The sequence below is a fragment of the Maylandia zebra genome, linkage group LG3, assembly GCF_041146795.1.
Source record: "Maylandia zebra isolate NMK-2024a linkage group LG3, Mzebra_GT3a, whole genome shotgun sequence".
Classification (NCBI taxonomy): domain Eukaryota; kingdom Metazoa; phylum Chordata; class Actinopteri; order Cichliformes; family Cichlidae; genus Maylandia; species Maylandia zebra.
This window is the reverse complement of record NC_135169.1, coordinates 53,869,854-53,884,815: the sequence shown is the minus strand read 5'-3', so window position 1 is coordinate 53,884,815 and position 14,962 is coordinate 53,869,854. Positions and strand designations below refer to the sequence as shown.

At 41.2% G+C, this 14,962-nt stretch overlaps 1 protein-coding gene across 1 annotated transcript in view; it reads right to left on the bottom strand.

Annotated features, from left to right (window-relative positions):
• Positions 1 to 14,962, bottom strand: part of ache (acetylcholinesterase (Yt blood group)) — a 29,071-nt gene that overhangs the window by 3,151 nt on the left and 10,958 nt on the right. The window contains exons 2-8 of the mRNA XM_004574319.3: positions 9,554 to 10,080; positions 9,090 to 9,313; positions 8,730 to 8,990; positions 6,569 to 6,791; positions 6,165 to 6,407; positions 5,553 to 5,745; positions 4,510 to 4,679 (exon numbers count right to left, since the gene is read on the bottom strand). Of these exons, the coding sequence (XP_004574376.3) occupies positions 4,510 to 4,679; positions 5,553 to 5,745; positions 6,165 to 6,407; positions 6,569 to 6,791; positions 8,730 to 8,990; positions 9,090 to 9,313; positions 9,554 to 10,040 (1,801 nt within the window). The 5' untranslated portion in view covers positions 10,041 to 10,080. The remainder of the gene's footprint in view (positions 1 to 4,509; positions 4,680 to 5,552; positions 5,746 to 6,164; positions 6,408 to 6,568; positions 6,792 to 8,729; positions 8,991 to 9,089; positions 9,314 to 9,553; positions 10,081 to 14,962) is intronic.

Genomic DNA, 14,962 nt, shown 5'->3' with positions numbered 1-14,962 from the left:
GACTAGTCACGATTCGTTGATAGTTTTAATAGTCGATCCGTCGTTTGAAGCTTTGTAAGATCCCAAAAGACGCAGGAATAAGTAGAAGGATTTAAGAGTGTAATAACGGACTGAAACAGAAGATGGCAGCACTGCATGTACAAGGATGCCAGCTGCCGTTAAACCCCGAAGAAGAAGAAGCAGCGGTATCGGAGCTGTGTCCAAATTCAGGAACCGCATTTGTAGCCCAATTACGTTTCAGTGACACGAGGAAGGCTGTGCAAATTCAAAAACTCCTCCAAATGGGTCTGACGAATGCGTCCTTCATTTCCCCAGATTTGAAGGATGGGTCGGGTGAATCCTTCGTGGCCAACCTATCCCATCTTCCAAACCTAATGCGCACCTTGTTCTTTGCCTTTTTTTTTAATTAGCTAAACCAAATTGCAGTTTCCAACAATGGCGGCAGCTAGTTAGTTTTAATATTACTCTTATTACTCTTTCTGGGTCACAAAATAAACTTTTAAGATATTTTCAGGCGAGAATGTAGCTGTGTAAACCTCAAATATCTGCTCAGTTTATCAAGACACCACATATTTGGAAAAGTTCGGCGATGTTTTCAGAGACGTTACCCACCAGCTCGATAACTAGAGGGTTCAAGGCTCACTAGAGCCGGTGAGAACACCGGACTCCCGGCACATCGTTTTCAGACCCCCGCGGTCTTTCGCCACTCAGGTTAAACATGATATACAAGTCACTTAGATAACTTATGATCAGTGTTGGGACTAACGCGTTATTAAGTAACGCGTTACAGTAACTACGTTATTATTGTGGTAACAAGCACAGTAACTAGTTATTATGCCAAAACCGGGAATGCGTTACTCGTTACTGGGATTTAGATGGGCTCGTTATTCGTTACTTCGTGTGGTGGCTATCGCGGAGCTTCCACAGATTCAATAACATTAGCAAGTGGTGGAAGCCAGCAGGTGGATGAAGGAAAAGGGAGGCAAGAGGAGAGACCCGAAGCGGCCGCCGGTCCGAGTATCAGGTGAACTGAACTTCAGGTAAGAAGTTATGACCTGCAGTCTCTCTGGGTCAGATATAAACCAAGTTTAGGTGGAGTTTATTTTCGTTATGCTGACTTTTTCGTACTGCGTGTTAGCTAGCATGACGGAGTTTCTATACAGCTGGGTGGGTGCTATGTTACTGATGTTGAACTTTATTTTGTTCATAAGGTTAATTACTGCCAACCGTCCTGTAAAAAAACGGAATCGTCTGGTATTCAGAGAAAATATTACGCGTTTCTTATTGAGGTGAAAAGAAACACAGTTTGTCCCGGACTTCAGCTACAATGAAAAAGGCACAAAGCTGGAGTTACTCTGTGTCTTTGCTGCACAGCTGCCTCTTCTTCTCTCATCCTCTCACCCTCCCTCTCCTGTTTGTACTTCAGTCATGAAACTGATCAATGATCAGCTGATCGGCTTTTCTCTCTTGTTTGTTTATCGCCCACTTTGCGCCAGAAAGAGGAAACCAGCGGATGTCGCGCTAAACAACAGCAGCATGTTTGATCAGCTGTTGTTAGAATTTATTTAATATTACTTTCTAGTATCAGCTGATGTTTGATGGAGCCACAGCTGTAAAGCTGCTGGTCATGATGTCGGTTTGGTTATGTGATGAGAGGGAAACATGAAGATGAAACCAGGAGATGTCCTTACTGGATCATCAGAGCTGAACAGGTGATGGAGAAACAGGTTTACCTTTTAGGTGACATGAATTAGTTGAAGGGAAGTTATGAACTGTTTCTGAGAGACAAATAACACCAGGATCCTTTTTAGGTAGCTGACAGCTGGTAACTGTGCAGGTGCGGATCTAGCAAAGTGTTGCCAGGGGGGCATGTAGGGCATTAAAAGGGAAAGGGGGGCACAAAGAAATACTTTTCTTTCTTATTCTCATTTAAAATGTCTCACTTTTAAAAAAATAATTATCTGAGTCTTACAACAAACGATTGATAGATTGATGCATATATACCATCAAAACAGTGTACATCACTGTCACAACAGTTTTTATTTTCATTCAAAGGCTTTATGATTTTTCCTATAATGGTGGGCTGGTGTCTAGTCAAAATGCCCGGGACAATTTTTTTGTCCCAGTCCAGCCCTGTATGCAGCTCATCTGCAGTCTGGTGTTACCTACATCTTCCTATTCAGAAGGCAGAATTTCCGAGTTCTGAGTACAATCGAAAGCACCACGACTGCAGTTTTTGTGTTGGATGTAAAAAGCGAGGATAGAATGGCTAGGATACAATCAGGCGTGGGATTTCTCTCGTGGAAATGTGCACATTATTTTTTCCTTTCTATTGGTAGGTGGCACAGTGCACTGTGGCAAGTAAGCAAGCTAGAAGACTGGCAGAAAACATATCAAATGCTTAAAATGAGAACATGAGTAACATTTTAGAAAGAAAAAATACAGTCATTTTAAATTTGATGACAGCAATGCATCTTGAAGTTGGGACAGGACCAAGTTTAAAGAGTTTATTTGCTCTAAATGCTGTACATACCTTTTAGCATTGATAAAAGGTCTGTGTAACATACCAAATCCATGCTAAACAAACCAGATACCTCCTTAGGTCAAGAGATGCAGGGTCCATGTTTTCCTAAACGAATTTGAAATTTTGATTCATCTGACCACAGTTCTCCATGCTCCCCCAGACCATATTGGATTAGTTTTTCTATGGCAGAGGTTTAACCTGCATATGTGGATGGTATGGTAAACTCCTTTTACATACTGTGATTTCTGGATAAATATCAGAATCATGTCTGTTTTTTTTAATGCAGTGCTGCCTGATCAGTATCCAAGATTGATTTTCACGTTGTCCCTCGTGCACAGAGATTTCTCCCATGATCTTTTAAGGACATACAGTAATATACTGTAAGTAATAAGACATCCAAATCTTTGCAATTTTACATTGAGGACTATTAAGTAGACACTCTTCCACAATCTGTAGATGCAGCTTTCTGCAGACTGGCGAAGCTCCATTTCACTGTCACGTGACAGAAAAAGCTTGGAGAACACTGCCCGTCTTTACTTCTGAGAAATTCCGCCTGCCTTTTAATATCCAGTCATGTTACTGTGCTGGTGCCAGTTAACCTAATTAGTTGCAAAATGATCTTCAAGCTGTTCTATTTTTAGAAGCTCTTGCTTTCTAAGCCTTTAGAGTTAGTGTTTCCAACTTTTGATATGTATTGCTGCAATCAACTTCAAACAGAGCTAATGTTTTTCACAAAATAGAAAGTGTCTCTTTTTACTGTTTAGCAGCTTGAATCCTGTACCAGACATCAATGGGAGAGCTTTCCCCTCCCAAAAGTCCAGCAACTGCTCTCCTCAGAGTGTCGTTCAATACAGAGGGAATGAACTGGTCCGTAAATAGCACTTTTTACTCTACTTGAGCCGTCAAAGTGCTTTAAACCACCAACTTTACTACCTTCTCAGCCACAGCCACCCCAATAGTTGATGTGTCTGCAACTGGCCCATGGCTGCACACAACTTACACATGACCCACATACTGCAAAGAATGACGGCCCTTTGGTGGCCCAGATCTGGTTTGCCAGAGGTGGCCCCCACATGGGCCAGTTGCAGACACACTGGTGGTCCTGTGCTGGCCCAGAACAGTTTCAGCTCTGGCCCCAGATGTCAGCCTAATGTGTACCTTAATCAAGCCATGTAATAACAACATGTGCCGGAACATAATAGTGCAAAAGTAACATGACGAAACTCTGTTGAGACAGTGAATGGCCTGATTCTTATATAGCACTTTTCTACTCTCCCGGATTACTCAAAGTGCTCTATACAACATGCCACATTCACCCAATCACACACTTTCTCTGAACCGAGCGCTTCCTAACTGCATTCATTCACATTCACACTCTTGACATGCCGACTGGAGGAGCCAGGGATCGAACCACTAACCTTCCAATCAGTAGGTGATCTGCTCTACTTCCTGAGCTACAGCCACCCGGTGGTGACCGTGAGTAAACCGTCACTAGGTTTTGGATAAAGTGTAAACTAACAAACCTGTCAAACCTGCATTTGAAACGTTGGCATTTGGGTCCTCTAACTAAAATAGGAAAATAGGAACATAAACAGCGCCATCACTGCCAGACCTGGCCCACATCTGGTTGACATACACCCTGCCATGACACCAGTCAGTCAGAAGTGCCAGCTTGATGCCGGATCCGGGCCAGACCTGTTTTTTATGAGCATGCCATCACATAAACAGTGCCATCTACGCCAGGCCTGGCCCATATCTGGATGACATACCACTTACCGTGCCAGAAGTCAGCCAGCAGTGCCGGCTTGACACCAGATCCGGGCCAGACCTGCCTGCTATGTGGGAAAGCTCCACTTTAGTTTAAAATAATTCTTGTATCATGCATCCAGTGAGAAGTGTCAAAATTTTAAGTGGAACATAAGTGAAGACCTGCATTCAGTACAGATTTCAAGTGTAGAGATGAAGTAATATTTAATAGTATTTACCAGTAATATTGAGAAGGCGTGGCAGGAAGCGATTCCAGAATGCGCACATCTGGTTTCGCAAACCTTTGTGAATCTTGAGTGATTCGGTGTTGAGGCCAACGTGTTTTTGCTCGCTGACGGTAAACACAGGCCAGCGTTTCCCTCTATCTCCCTGCACGTCATTGGGATTTCTGATACAGACAGAACAAGAAAGGATATTACAATTACAACTAAATCAAACGAAAAAGCAGTAAAATGATCTCCAAACTAACTGTTAGATTCACAACAATTCTGCTTGCAGTCGATGTCGGTACTCGTAGTACATCACTACTTCATGTTCCATTGCAGCATGGCGCAGAACAAAGCCATTTTGCTCAATGAGAAACATATTCAGATAATCATATCTGAGTTGTTTCAAGCTCAAACATGTAGGTGCTCACTAAGGATCACTAAATTTTATTTCATTTCATTTCATTTTTGTCTGTATTATTGTAGGGTCTACCTTACAATATAAAGCGCCTTGAGGCGACTGTTGTTGTGATTTGGCGCTGTATAAATAAAACTGAATTGAATTGAATACAGGAAATGTCTGACAGTGTTTCTTGCTGCAGTCATTCCACCAAGTACTGAATTGTCTTCCAAGCTGACATGAATTTGTAACTGTTACAGAATGTTTTGTTTTTGCTGACAGTTTATGCTACTATTAAAATAAATTGTAGCTTTCTCAATTCTTTGTAACTGGATACAATTTCAAAAGGAGATCAAATAATTTAATTTCCCCCACTGTGTACCTCACAGTGTTAACATTTACTTATTAAAGCCTTTCCTTTAAGCCAAGTAGCATGAGGGTTAACTGTCAGGAGAAGCTCTCTGTGCCTCCAAATTCATGTCAAGACTCATTAACCTGCAGTCTCACAGGAATTAAAGGGCTGCTTACTCATACAGCTTTTCCTGCATTATTTATTTTGACTGAAAAACATGGCTGCTGAGGTGCATTTGCATAAAAAAGACTGGACGTGGACATAGACCCTGATTCCATAGGTAGTTTTTTTTTGTGGCCTCACCCAGTCCGAGCAAAGTTGGCCCAATATTTCATCATACGTCGGCTTAGCTTCTCCTCATCTCGGGTGTAGTTGAGTCTCTTCACCAGTGGCAGCCCGAAAACAAATTCAATCTCATAGCCATGGATCACCCCCATCCATTCTGGCCAGGCCAGATTGGATGCCCGGTGATCGAAAAGGTAAAGATACATCCCTCCTTAAGAAATAAATGGTGGAAGAAAATGCATGAAAATTACAATTATAAATAATTAATCATCATTATTATTTCATTTTTACTCAGAAACTACAGATATGTTTTAATCTTTTACAAGGACAGTTAAAAAATAAATCATTTTTCCAACTAGAATATTTTACTGATCTATCATCAGAGTATCAACAGTTTCGCTTACATGACAAATGCAGATTAAATTGTTGTAAAGTTGTCCTAGCATATTTTAAACAGCTATCATCTGCATTAAAAAGTGAAAACATGAAATTTAACGCACAGTTTAATTTAAGTATCGTACCAAATTGTTCTATCAACAGAAAGCAGGTCATTCAAACAGTAGCGTGTCTGGGTATGGGATATATATACTTCTAGATCTGTCAGACCACACTGGTACTCGGGTATCCTACCTTGTGAGTTTCCACTGTTCACCCCACCAAAGTTGATGCCACCCACATTAGCCTTGAGGGCATTGTGTTGTGCATAAGAGCGAGCGAAGTGGGCCAGCGGGCAGATGACGTTGTGGTCACCGACAATGTCATCCATGGCATCACGGTTTTTTATCTCATTATTCTCATCCATCCAGTCGGTGTACTGCAGCACCACTGCTTCCAGGCCGATATCATTAGCATGAGGTACGCTCAGCCTAACACCTGGAAGAGTGACACTGAAGTTTTTAACAAGATAGAAGTAAAACTGTGCCGTAATAACCTGAAGCAGAATTAACTTGAATGTTTTGGATGGATTTATACAATTCTCTCTGCTCAGTTACATATATCCATCCAAAAAACAAACATGATTTTGGAGAACTTACTTTCCAGGAAGTCCTCTCTGGAGATCAGACTGTCGTTGTCCTTGCTGAAGCCTGGTGCTCCATACAGCAGGAAGTAGGAGCCTTCATTCTGATTAACGCCGAGGAGAATCTGCGTGTCTTTAAAGTTCCCTGAGTTGAGCATGGCCTCAGGAGTGTCGGGCAGAAACTCGCCATCCACAAGAGGCACAAATGAAAATCGGAACAGAGCGGACCATGGCAGAACCTGCATGGATTACAAACCCACATGGGACTGTGAAATAACGCAACATTGAACACCAAGAAGTGCTACTTTCTACTCCAGAACCAAGCTACTCCTTTTGTGTGACTTTTACATACTGGTACTGGGGCTGCAACGATTCGTCAACATGACGTCGTCGATTATAAAGATTTGGCAACGGGGAGATTTAAAAAAATGTGGAAGCATGTAACAGCAAACAAAGTTAAATGCAGACTGTGCAAAGCAGAGCTTTCCTTCCATGACAGCACTGATGCAGTGCACGAGCATTTAAAACGCTGGCACGCTGGAGCTGCGATGTCCAAATGGGTCAGTTTTATGAAGTTAGTGGGTTGTCTGTGAAGGTTCTCAGTCATCCAGGTCATCGTAGTCAAAGGAGCTTGCAAAGAAAAGCGTCTGGACTTCTTTAAGTTGCTTGAAGACGTTTCACCTCTCATCCGAGAAGCTTCTTCAGTTCTAAGGTCAAATGGTGGAGAGTCCCAGATATAAACCTAGTGGGAGAATCCCCCCACAGAGGGACAAGCAACTTAAAGAAGTCCAGACGCTTTTCTTTGCAAGCTCCTTTGACAAGTTAGTGGGTTGCATTGACATGTTGTTTATATGAATGTTTTTACAGTAATGTTTACATTAGCTGTCGGAAACTTCTCAGGATGAAACGTGATAGTAAATCTTTAAATCTCACACTTTAATATTGCAGTAAACCTCTTCCACCTAATGAGAAACTATGATCTATAACCAAATATGTGATGAGCAACGGTCTTTTCTAAATCTGTTTTGTTGGTAAATGATCGTGATGAACATGTTCAGAGTAATTGTGGATTCATGAACTGAATCATCTGTAAACTTTGTTAACCCTGTCAGACCCAACCCGTCAAAAAATAGCCAGAAAATTCAGATTTTTTTGAACTGAGATGTTTATTAACCCTTAAAACAAAATCCACAATATTTTTTTTTGCTATATCGTGTTGTGTATGATATATTTTTATTATATATTTTTTGTATCGCATTCGATACATTGGGCATTTTTGGCAACAATGTTAATTTTAGACAAAAAATAGTTTTGTCCACAACATTTTGAAATTATGGGAAGTACTGATCATGTTGATGTGACAGAGGTCTCAGAAACTTATAGCATTACAGGGTTAACCTGTTATTTTGGACTAGAAAGCAAATTAGTTTCCTATTTGCACATTATTTTGTATTTAAATACTAATAGCACTTTAATTTGTGCAACCAATATTTTTATTTATATGATTTTTATTTTGACAGTCCTATTGAGTCCTTTTAAAAATACATTTGATTATTTTCAAATTCATGTGTTTCATTATTTTAATTTTCTGTGGAACGAGACAGCAGAGTGGGCAGATTTGAGCAGGTGAGGACTGAAGACTAGAACAGGTTTGCCCACAGCACTGTGAGAGTTGTTGAAATAATCGCTGGCTAACTGACTAATGGAAGGAAAATTGGCAGATTGTTCAACTACCAACATAATCTTCAGTTGCAGCCCTGACTGATACAGGTACATACTGGCATGGTCCCTCTGTCCTCGTTAGTCTGACCTCCCATTTCGGTCTTCAGTTACTGAAACACGGCTCCTTATATCCGTGTTTGTGCAACTTGGCTTTGAATGAGAAAAACTTACTAACTACATGCCCTTGGTTGGAGAAGCCCGTGCTGGAGAGCAGTGGGCTGTTTTGTGTTCTTAGGAGCACTCTCCTGAACTGTTTGAGAGAGTCTTGCGTTTGAGTCCGGTCTGATTTTGATCCTTAACAACATATTGTGCACTTAGTAGGAACCACAGGTAATAAACCATGTCATTGCATCACAGAGCCAGTGGTTTGAATTTAAAGAACATCAAACTGAAAATAAGTCTCTCGTCCACGTTGCAAACAACACGATAAGTCAAGCAGAATTTGTGTAAATTACCTGCCACTCATGATCGATAAGTTGCTGTGGACTTTTACTGCGCAGACAGTCTATTATCTCGGTGTCATTGCCTCCGTTGCAACCGACGAACTTTGCCAGCTGTGTAGCACGTCTGCGGGCTTCAGCGGGACTCACTGAGGCCCAGGGGCAGTTGGGGACCCCGCTCTGGAGGATGGCTCTAGTGAAAGTGGGTCGGCTGTCTGGAGACAACAGGTGGAATCCTACTGAAGCTCCGCCAGCACTCTCGCCAAAGATCGTAACCTGTTTCACAAAGAGAACAAACAGAAAACTAAATCAAAACAGGCTCATAATTATTCTAGCATAACAGAGGCTAGGCAAATAAAGCAATAAGAAACACACCTGTTTAGGGTTTCCACCAAAGAAATGGATGTTGTCTTGTACCCACTGCAGCGCCATCCTCTGGTCAAGGAGGCCGACATTGCCAGGAGCCTCGGAGGAGCCATGCAGAGCCAGGAAGCCGAAAGCACCGATCCGGTAGTTCATCGAAACCACAATGACTGTCTCGCTGTGAGCTAGGTAACGACCATCATACACATCCAGAGAAGAAGATCCACTGTAGAAGCCTGGAAACGTGGAATATCACAGCATTAACCTACAATATTAGAGCGTACTACAACAATTCAACACTGTTATTCAAGACGTTTAATGATTAGAATTCCAGCGTAATATCCTCAGTCCTTCTACATAAAAAATAATCTGACAGACGAGGAATTTTCTAATGTAATATATCAGGAACGGCTAACCCAGTGCTCCAATGACAATTGGAGTGATATTCCCAGTATGGTTTGTGAATTCTTAAGTACCTCCACCATAGATCCACACCATGACAGTGAGGTTGTGAGGTCTGGGCGAGGAGGGCACCCAGACATTGAGGTAGAGGCAGTCCTCATTCATGTCTCTGTTAGGATTCCACATCTCACTGCCCTGGAAGCCTGGGAATGCTGTGTCCACATACTGATAGCACGCGTTGGGGTATTCCTTGGCCTCGATCACTCCAGTCCACGGACGTTTGGGTTCTGGAGGACGGAAACGGCGGTTCCCCAGTGGGGGTTCAGCAAAGGGGATGCCCAGAAAAGCAGTTATGTAGTTCTGATCCGGCACCAGCTGGCGGATGCCTCGAACTCGACCGGTACGTGTCTGAACAACCAGGTCTCCCTCGTTCTGGGAGAAGCAGAATGGGATGATGAAAGCCAGGAGGAAGATCGAGGAGAAGAGAAGAACCACAGTGGGCTGCATCTTTGTATGCGAATATGGTCTGTGTATCTGAAGCAGATGTCGTGACTCTTTCATCAGACAAGGATGGCAGGGTATGCTCTGTGTACGCTCAGATCTACAGAGAAGACAGAGAGAGAGTAATGTGATTACAGTACAGGCGAGGACGGAGAACAGGCAGAATCAGGGAGGGAGAGATGAGACGAGAAAAGACAGAAGTATGAAAGTTTCACCAGTGTGGATTTAAGATTGGATAGGACAGACAACCCCGAACAGCCAATAGAATCATATGCAATAAAATAAATAATCATCTCAAGGGTGGATTGAATGCTCTATCTTTAGCAACTAGTGAATCTATGTGAGACTTTCTCAGTGCGTGTGCACGTCCTGGTGTAGTTTATCAGTGTGCAGCATGGCCAGCGTCGACGTGACCTGCTGCGGTTTCTGAGAAAAGACTTATTAAATATTCAACACCGAGACAACAGCAGTCTGACAGAGTCCGAGCTTCACCAGCATAAACAGCTTTTTGTTCTGTTACTGCAGATTAAAAAGCTAATCATTCAAATCTGCTTATGTTTAATAGAGACTAACATTTGCAGGATAAATATGTCTAGGTGGTGAATATCAATTTACTAAGAAGAGTATATCATGTTTTTGGTGAAGGACTGAATGTAATTACACTTAGTTGGTAGCAAACATTAAAATATTTCACAGCTCTAGGATAAGAAGACCTGTAACTGTAATGATGCTGCTTGGGTTTGGTGGGTTTCTGTGCTAATAGGTCGACTAACAGACACAGTTTATTTCAATAAAGAGTAGTCCACATTAGTATGTGAAAAACAAGATGCAGTCATTCAAATCAAGTGTCAGGGAAGTGAGGAGTGACTCGCTTTTGACATGAGGGGGAACTCTTTCACCTCCCCGGATACAGCTGACACACAACAGAATCATAATAAGAATGCAATAAAATAAGATATTTAGGCTACGTCCACACGTGCATTTCAAATGTTAATAACTAAAGACAGAAGCTTGGCTGTTGTGTAGACTTGCAACTTAATAATGAACAAAATGCATACAGCATACATACATTTAATTTTTTACAAATTCAATTTATTCAAAATCGACATTGGGATTTGAGTTGTGAGAGCGTCTGTGTTGAATGTAGAAGCCACGTGCGCCTCTGCCTTTCTAAATGGAGGGACAGTAACTGTGTGTGTGTCAGTGTTTAAAAACTGCAGACAGATTAACAGCAACAGTATTTTGTCTCTGTCCACCATTGTAGAAATTAATCTCATGTAAACAATAACGTGAGCACAGCGTGAGGTCAAAAACGGTGCACGCCTTTGACATTGCGCGACTAAATCTCAGTTTTCCTCGTCCACACGTAAACGCAAAAACTAAGTTTTAAAAATCTCCATTTTCAGTGACCCAAGACGCCGTTTACGTGTGGACGAAAAGATCAAACATAGAAAAATCTGTGTTTTCAAAAATACCCGTGTGCGTGTGGACGTAGCCTTAGAAACAGCTGTTTTATTACAAACTAGTCCACCACCTCTCACTATATGATCTCAGCATATATGTGAATATATGTTGGAACAAAACTTCATTTTCATGTGTCACATTCAACATGTGTCACTTGTACGTGACTTAATGGTCACCAAAATCTGGATTACCAGTAAATGCTGAATGAAAATTTTGAAAAAGCACTACAGGTCTGGCAGAATCCAGAGATTTCAACCATATGAACTTATTTTCTTTTTAACAAGTTTTTATTTATATAGCACTAAATCACAACAAAGGTTTACTCAAGGTGCTAAATGGAACAAAATAAAATATTTAATAATGATAAGTTTATTTGTACACTTAATAAAACCTGCAAACCCTGGACCTGCAAGGAGTGTCATAATAAAGTTAAACATTCACACTCCAATGGGTGTGTCAGAGAGCAACATGAGGTTACTATCATCTCCCAGGATATTCGGCACGCAGACTGGATTGAAACACCAACCTTTCGGGTAGTCGGTGGCCTGCTCTACCACCTGAGGTACAGCCGCTTAATAGCTGGATTAAGCACAGGCATATAAGTGAGTCTCTCCTGAAAGGAGGCTCATGCACCTCAAATTGCTCAAGTCATGACAGAGAGAATCTTTAGCACTGTTATCAGGAACTGGGAACATCATCTCAAAGATAAGAGCAAGCCTCACTCCAGAGCATGTCCAGTGCAATCGTGAGTTCATGACCTGCGAACTCCAGGAAGCTCTGATAAGTCTGCCCAATAATAAGGTCCAGATGGATTTCCAACATAATTCTACAAAGAATTCTGGACGATTCTGGCACCAGTACTCCACAGACCATTGCAGGAAATCAAGGAAAACAGCAGACTACCATCAAATATGAATTCTGCCAACATTAGTCTCCTGCTAAAACCAGCAAACACCCTGTGTTTCCCACGAATGTTGACCATAAAATAATCTGCAAAGCTCTCTCAGAGAGATTAGAGAAGATAACCCCCCTCTTAACTCATCCTGACCAACTGGTTTCATTAAAGGTAGGCCCTCATCAACAAATACACGTAGATTAATTTAATAGACTACTCATCCAGTAAAAAACACAATATTGTCTCTAAATGCAGAAAAAACTCTTTGATAAACTGGTTAAAAATATTAAATAATCCCCCAACAGCTTGTTTCAGAACAAATGACCAAACATCCTCCAGCTTCAGTCTCCAGAGGGCACCAGGCAGCGATGCCCGCTCGCCCCTCACTGTCTGCAGCTTTCATCAAACCAGTAGCAGATGGTCTTGCCAAGAATCAATTATTTATTTTCAATGATGTAAACCATCACCAGACCGGTTAGATCTCTGGAAAGATCTAAACATTCCAGGGTCCACTCGTCTTCTATGTTCAAGACACTCCTAAATACAATTCAAAGTGTTACACAGGTTACTCAAAAGCTAAACTAGCGACAATATTTCCAAACATTGACCCATCGTGTGTTAGATGTAAACAGACTCCAGCTACGTCCCTTCATATGTTTTGGTCCTGTCTGAAAATTGCTCTTTTCTGGTCATCATGTTTTGAAGTCATCTCTAAAGCCTGTGCCTATAACATCTCGCCTTGGTGGCAATTTTTGGTTGTTTCTCTGGTATAGCGACTTCTGTTTCTGGTCATTGCCTTTTTGTCATTATTAGCGAGACGCCTGATTTTATTTAAAAGCCTACTACTGCTCCATCACATCACCACTGGATAAGGGATGTTATGCAAAATGTCAAGCTGAAAAATCAGATGTACTCTCCACCGATCCATCAGCAAATTCCACACAACATGGGAGCCTCTGTTAACATACGACAACAATCCACCTGGTCTGGAACGGGAACCTTGAATGTTTCTGTCTGTCCTTGAACAGGCCTGTAAAAACTGAGAGGTGCACCCCTATTTTCTTTTCTCTCTTCTTGTCTTGGTGTTATCTGTCTTTATGATTTGTGGGGATGTGGCTATCTGTAAAATAATACGAATGTTCTGTATGATAATTGGAAAAATACAAGTAAAGTGTTTAAAAGATGTTAAAATTTATCGCTATATGCTGTATTAATAAATCACAGAAAAACTGAAGAGATTGTTTGCTGTGAAACCCAAAGATACATTTAATCAGTTTCATCATTTGAAATGCAAATACAAATTGAAAATTTCAAGCAATTAAATACAAATTTAGCAGACAATGACTACATGACACAATAACTATGCACTCTAAACACACTAATCTAAAGACTCACTATTAAAATCACCGTTATTGATTTTGAAGCCACTCCCACAACGTCCCCTTTTTTTCCAGAGCCACCAAATGTTCCCATATAATCTTGTGATTGGCTACTGAGGTGCTTTTTTCCACTGATACGAGAGTGAAGTCATAGTTTCTTCTACTCTGTCCTTAAAAAATATTTTTATGGTTTCTTCCTGCATTGAATGTGACTTCAACACAAATTAGAAAATGGTAGTTTGACTTAAATGAGTAAGTGATATGTGTATCCATCAACTCTAGAGGGTCAACAATGTTATTTTTACTGTAGATTATACAATCTTTTTTTACATTTTTATTCTTTATTGTAGGACAGTAAGTCCTCCTGCAGGATCACGGCTAAAGTCTGTGTTTTCAAACTTACACGTGTTCCTCGTGTCTTTCCAGCTCAGTCACACCAAGTTTCCACTGTGATGGAGGGAAAGTTATTTTCTGTCTCCACACAGACATTTGAAGACCCTCATAGCTAAGCCACAAAGGCTGAGACAGGTGTTTGGTCACACGGCCACTATAAAAAGGCATCAAAGTAAAACCCTAGTAAATGCCACACCGTCTCATGGATTAGTGGGGCTCTGGGTTTATACTAGAAATGCATCTCCTCACAGCTAGAAACTTTAAACATTTGTGAAAATAACATACAGGAGATTGTGGAATTAGAAAGAGGATTTGGGTTTCTAAAGGTCAGAGAACATTAAGTTTAATAAACTCAAAGACTTTTTATTTTGCTTCATATTGCAAAAATGGAAACCTGGCAACCTCTACCGCTCACCCGGGTCAGTTCACCTGGTGCCAAATGACTTGAGCTAACCTAGAGCTTGACATTAAATTTAGCTAGTTTGTCGTATTAATGTTTAATTATTATAAAATTGTGTCAACACATCGTGTACGGTAACAGTTTCAACAAATGCTTTCATTTAAAGTGCTAACAGTGATACAATGGTAGCATTTTGAGCCCAGGCCTCATTTTTTGGTGGTTTCTGTGTAACTGATGCAGTCCTGCACCTTTTACTGCAGGTGACAAGTGAACGGTGACAATGCAAAAATACATTCTTTATACTGAGGAAGAGTGCTCAGAAATAGTATTCATGCACTCAATTACCGCCCCACTACTCCTCCTGTGTGACAGTTATCCTCTATTCCTTACAGTCTAAGTTTCTGTCTCCAGCCTGACTGGTGTGTCAACTGTGTCCAGCCACTGCAGCACA